Source organism: Salvelinus namaycush, chromosome 11, assembly GCF_016432855.1.
Source record: "Salvelinus namaycush isolate Seneca chromosome 11, SaNama_1.0, whole genome shotgun sequence".
Lineage (NCBI taxonomy): Eukaryota > Metazoa > Chordata > Actinopteri > Salmoniformes > Salmonidae > Salvelinus > Salvelinus namaycush.
In genome coordinates, this window is record NC_052317.1 from 33,190,946 (window position 1) to 33,196,923 (window position 5,978).

A 5,978-nucleotide genomic window follows, 5' to 3' on the forward strand; every position below is an offset into this window, starting at 1 on the left:
GTGATCTTACTCATTTTAAACCTTCCTTACATTTGAATATGTTTTAGTCAAACATATGTGTTTGGGTTTCTTGTGGTCAATTAGCAGTCTACAAATTATTTGTAATTATGTCCTGGGCCCCCCGACCATCCACTCGAGAAAAAAATCAGCCCTCGGCTGAATCTAGCTGATGATCCCTGTTTTAAGGTACTGTGACTAACAGATGCCAATCTGTATTACCAGTCATATGAAATCCATAGATTAGGGCCTAATGGATTTATTTTAATTGACTGATTTCCGTATGAACTGTAAATCAGTAAAATCTTTGAAATTGTTGCATTTATATTTTGTTCAGTATAATTAACAATACAATAGCTCTCTGAACTTGTGAATCACTTCCTCATTATGCTGTAGAGTCATAGGCACACAACAAAAAGGGTTTAGGTTTTATTATTAAAAAAGTCCTTATAACGTTCATTTTTTACAGTTAACCCTGCATCTGTATGTCAACCTCTTACATCACTTTTGGCACTTACAGGTAAATCACAAGTAAAACACTTAAACACTGTAAATATGATTTGTTGCGGTGCACGACAAAAAGTAGTTTTCTTCAGGTAATTTTCAATCTAAATGTAACTTAAAATCTCATAGTTCTAATACATACTCTGCTGTTATGCATTTTATTATTTCCAATTAACTTAAAGGATCATTTTCTGAGACACTCATAAATATCAAGTAAATAGTTAATAAATATCTAATTAAATAATTTCCTATGGCTTGTAAAGAAATACTAAGCATACATTTTGATAATACTATACTTTGCACCATTTGTGTTTAACAATGTTTATTAGCTGATCACTTCCACATGAAGCACCGCCGTCTCATCACCATTGGTGAAACTTTATCCCTTAACCTTTCTCCTCAAAGTAGTCCATGAATTGGATCTGTATCTATATGGCTTTGAATCAAGTCACGCTCATTGGAGGTGACCCTCTTTCTGCAGGAGCGGACTGGGACCAGAAATGGCCACTGGTATTTCGAACACACCAGCCCATTTTTTTTACCTTGAGGCCCCCATTATTAGCCAGATCATCATCATTTTGCACAAAAAAACAAAACAAGTTAGACAGGCCCACTGGGCTAAAAATGGACCAGCCGCCCCTGCCTTTCTACACCCCCAATCAAATTAGCTTCTCTGCATTCGTTGGTTGACTGTTTTTCTGACTGTTTTGGGTTACATTTACAGAATGTTTACTGGCTATCAAGTAAGAGCAAGTATGGATGTTTTTCAACCCACTAGGCATTCTGGTTTGAAAGAGCACTTCACTCATATTTGGTCAGTTCAAGGATTAGAATTGTTCTATAACATGGTTTATTGGAGACTGATAAACATTTAAATCAAGTACCTCTACAGTAAGCATCTTTCACTCCCTTTCCATTTCCCCTCGATCCTGGACTCAGGCAACAACATCCAACGTGACATTGTGTCTTCTTCATACAGTTCCAACTCATTTAGGGGCTTTGGAGACTGTGAGAGCACTGTGACTGTTTCTATAACACATTAAAGTGCAGCCTGTGCTGTGCATGACCTGTATCAGAAGAAGAGGATGCATTACAAAGGGAACTCGTCTCTGAAGAACAAAACAGACCCCTGTGCAGATGAGACGTCCGAGAGTTTCAAAGGGAATATTGAGGGTGTTGGCCTAATGTTTAAACGGAACCTCTGATGTTGGCCTAGTTTTGAAACTCCTCATTGGGTATTGAAAGCCCTCTCATTGTTAACAGAACACAATCAAATTGGAAACTGCTCAGAAGGGGGAATCATAGGGAGTCAACATGGGCGCTGGCGGAGGGCCTCGAGTCCAGTCAAAAGCTTTGCCAGGATCCAAAAATGGCAGCCCATTGGGTGTCTGCTGTGTAGCTGTGCTAGAAGAAAAGTTGACTGTTGTTGATGAAAAGTTTCCATCATCAGTAAGTGTAAGTGTATCTGGAAAGTGGCGTGTCTTCCATCAAGTCGTCCTGGACAGGAAGACAAAACAAGAGAGTCATAATGTTGCCAAACACTATATCACTTCAAATTAATTGAAATAATATATCTCACATTAACAAAATGTCATGCCACAGAAGACCTGAATCTAACATGTCAAGTATAGTATGGTCACCATGGGTAGATCCTGCAGCCGGTGGAAGTCCGGGTGGTCGGTCCGTTGGCGGAACTTGAGGAAGAGGATGACAGAGACTACGGCTGTGGTGACGATGAAGACAGAGACCAGGCCAGCCAGCACAGGGTCCAGAGGAGAGTGGAGATGTGGCCCTTTGTCTGGAACAACACGTTAACTGATTTATTGATTGATTGGCTAATTAGTTGTGTAATTTGTTAACTGGATAATGAGTGAATAATTTGATTGGTTAATTGGTATATTATCACCTTACCCTCATCTCCAACATTGAGCTCCGATGGAACCTCCTGTTGAGGCGGGCTGACAGGGACGTGGACTGGGGCAGAGGTCTGGGGGTGCTCCATGGTGAGGGGTTGGGTTGGGGAAGGGATCAGGGCAAGGGTGCTGGGTTGGACAGAGGACTGGATCGGTATTAAAACATGGGATGGAAGTAGGTTGGTATCTAAGGCAGGAGGAGTAGAGGTGGTGAGGTGGCCTCCAGCGAAACCAGGGTGGGTAGTGCCCCCTCGGGTGGAGGGGTGGCTAGTAGTGTCCCCTAGGTTGGAGGGGTGGCTAGTAGTGTCCCCTAGGTTGGAGGGCAGTCCTGCAGGGGAGGTGCTCTTCACAGGGGATGAGGAGGAGGAGCCATCTGGAGCGGCTGAGTGATAATCACATAGAAATATAATTACAACAGTTTTACATACTGTACAGTAATACACACTGTACATACAGTATATCAATGGAAGTAACAGATAAAGGTTCTGCAATGAGTCTTTTTTCATGTACCATCATTACTGCTTCTCCTAAATGAGTTTCTACTCATTGTTATTTGAAAGCAAAAGGAGAAGAATGAGAGAGAGACAGATATATTGAAATCTGGATGGTATTATGTCATATTGTATGTTTTGTCAGGCAGAAGAGGCATCAGACACAGCAGACTCGCTCAGCATTGACAGAGATAGTTATATTTGTGAAAACGACACCTCCTACATCAGGTTGCCACATCCCCCTCTATACCGCTCAACACCCCTCTACTCCCTGTTGCCAAGGCACACAGGTAGCCAGTCCCAGGGCATACTATGATAGAAGGGAAAGATGGAGACTTTCTATTCCCCTGGTAAGCTGTTTGATGCTGGGTGGAGCCTGAGGCAAGCTGTGTTTGCAAACAAGCAGCTTTTGCAGAATGCGGCTGTCTATTTTCAGACTGAACACTATATAAACAAGCTACTAGCTGAGTGGTGGCTGAGAGAAAATCACAGAGTAATATAATTACTCTAGTATTACATAGACAGGACTACCTCAGGGTAACCATGGGGAATATAGACAGGCTTAATGATGCTGATAGAAGTGAAATACCCTTTGGGTTACAGTACCTGCGAGAGTGGCATTGTCTTGGGTGGTGGTAACAGTGTTGACTGTGTGTGCAGGTGGAGACGTGGTCATCTGATTGGTCACAGCCATGTCATCGCTGTCACCAGCGTCTGTAACAGAATCTGATTGGTGCAGCTTGTCGCTGTTGGTAACAGCTGGTTTGGTTGGGGCTCTATCCGCTTGGTCTGGTGAGGTCTGATTGGCAGGACCTGGCTCTGGCCCCGGATCCCCATCTTCATTGATAATTGGGAGGGCTTGGGATGCAGTAGACACGTCCTCACGCTGGAGGGTAACTGGGATGAAGACAGGGGGCAAAGCAGTGCTCTGACCTACAAGAAAATAATGATGATGTCACTGTATAAATATAATGTCCTGGTTCTCCATGTTGTTGTGAATAGATGAATTACTGATACTGGTAGACATTACAAAAGCATGACTGGGAAATACATATTTATTGATTATTTTTCCTTTCCACTTAACCTGAGCAGGAAGAACTCAGGGCTCTGGTCAGGCCCTAGTCATGATTGTTGGCATTTTCATATATGTCTAGTGTATGTTCAAATGCCATTGAATTGATCATTGTTTTAGAGTATTGAGTGTTGCATAGATAATGTGCCAGTGGCCTGTAGCACTGTGGTGTTATATAATTAGGCATCTGTAGCCTGGTGAGCATACGTGGCTATTGCTGAGAGAGGGTACATCATTTCATCTTCCATTCTTATCAGCAATACTAATTGATCTGCTTGTTGATCATGTCATATGATATACTTATGTTATGAAATATTCATAATGAGAGCAGTTGGCAAACAATCCAAATGCAATAGGCTATACAAAAACATGTTTTCATAGGCTTACATTAGTATATGAGACTACAGTACTGAACGAGTATGCATTTAAATAAGAATGGAATATTCACAAGAATAATTGATTCAGTATATCAAGCAGGGTTAGGTTAAATTCCAATTTAATTTGAAATTCCAATTATATTATTGAATTCACTAATGAATTTAAATTGAATTTGAATTGTAAACACGAATTTGAATTCAATATTTGTACATTTCCCAGGTAATAGAATTAAATAATTTAAACTTGTATTTCTATATTTCCATTATAGCGAGGCTGTCTGAACAGTGAAATGATCAGCCTCAAACCCTGAGGGAATTTAATTCAAATTTGTGGAATTGTTTTGTTCATAATATTGAATTAGGAATGTAATTATTGGAATTTACCTAATATTGGAATTGTAAGGAATTGAATTATCTCTGAATTCAAAGACTGGCCTGGAATTTGAATTTAATTAAATGGAATTTACAGGGAGAGGTAATACAATTAGAATAGAATTTGGGCAATTAACCCCAACCCTGATATCAAGCAAAAGATCAGGCAAAATATGTTGAGAAATTCAAAGAATGTTCCTATTGGCCTCTTATGTCAATACAAATATCCTTACCTATAATAACCTCATAATAACCCGCACTGACAGGTAGCCCTAGTGTATGACCAGTCGATAAACACTGCCAAATGAGATTGGTAACATTACATTTACATTTAGCCTACATTATACAAATTGTCATCCGAATATCAGAATAACTGTTATCAGAATATTTTGTGATGATAAAGTAAGCTGAATGACGAGCACAAAATATATATTCTCAGCGGGCTGTCTATTCTAAACACAGCACACACACCGACACCTACCCTTTGTCTGCGATGATCTGGTAAGGATCACCAAAGCACAAACCACTAGATGCATTTCAATGTTCATTTCATGTGCCTCTTTCGTGGATACGATGAAAAAACGTTCAACGGCTTTTAACGCCTGTTCTCTTCTTTGCTAGAGAGTATTCTTTGCTGTTCTTTCGGTTGGTTATCTGACAGAGAACAGCATTGCTAAAAATACAGAAGGGTCTGGCATTAGAGGATATGAAAGAAGGGGTGGGGTTGAAATGCCTGTATGACGCGCGGTGCGCAATGTAGGACTAACGCACCGAGCAACACACAAAGTGAGTGTCTGCTCAGCTCTGTCAGGACGATGTCTGTCGATGTTAAAGGCCCACAGTGTGTTCTGAATGTGTCACTTACATTGCTTGCCCGCGACTGCCCTTCCCATTAAAGGGGGGCACGCTGCACCTCAGCCAGCTGTCACTGCAAGCCGCGTGCGCTCCTCATTGCTCCCTGATTAAAACAAGCATTTCTAGGCATTCCTTTATCAGAAATACTGATAGGCCCTACACAGGTAGAGTTATGGATCTGTTTTAAAGATTCACTATGTTCTTATGCTTATGAGAAAATTGAGAAAATTATAAAGACCAACATTTCCCTCTTAAACATTTCCCGAATTAGCCTTATCTACAAACAGAGGCCAGTGTTTCAATAGGCTGCTGTCATACGCTGCTAGACCTCTCGTTTGTGGTCAGCACTACGGTCAGCAGCACTACGGTCAGCACAGGTGTTAGTGACAAAAGGACA

At 41.1% G+C, this 5,978-nt stretch overlaps 1 protein-coding gene across 1 annotated transcript; it reads right to left on the reverse strand.

Moving 5' to 3' along the window:
- Positions 1-413: 413 nt before the first annotated feature.
- On the reverse strand, positions 414-5,381 carry LOC120055621 (mucin-2-like). Its single transcript, XM_039003506.1, has 5 exons — positions 5,208-5,381; positions 3,512-3,838; positions 2,413-2,796; positions 2,142-2,299; positions 414-1,998 (listed from the first exon to the last, which is right to left on the reverse strand). Exons 1-5 carry the CDS (start codon positions 5,272-5,274, stop codon positions 1,948-1,950), a joined length of 987 nt encoding a protein of 328 aa, XP_038859434.1. The 5' UTR covers positions 5,275-5,381; the 3' UTR covers positions 414-1,947.
- Between the last annotated feature and the right edge of the window lie 597 nt (positions 5,382-5,978).

Bases quoted from the DNA above. Each gene is read 5' to 3' on its own strand.
- LOC120055621 (XM_039003506.1), bottom strand. From the start codon at position 5,274: ATGAACATTGAAATGCATCTAGTGGTTTGTGCTTTGGTGATCCTTACC. The intron at 3,839-5,207 runs GTAGGTGTCGGT...ATTTTCTTGTAG, and splicing joins CAGATCATCGCAGACAAAGG to GTCAGAGCACTGCTTTGCCC. The intron at 2,797-3,511 runs GTACTGTAACCC...ATTATCACTCAG, and splicing joins AGACAATGCCACTCTCGCAG to CCGCTCCAGATGGCTCCTCC.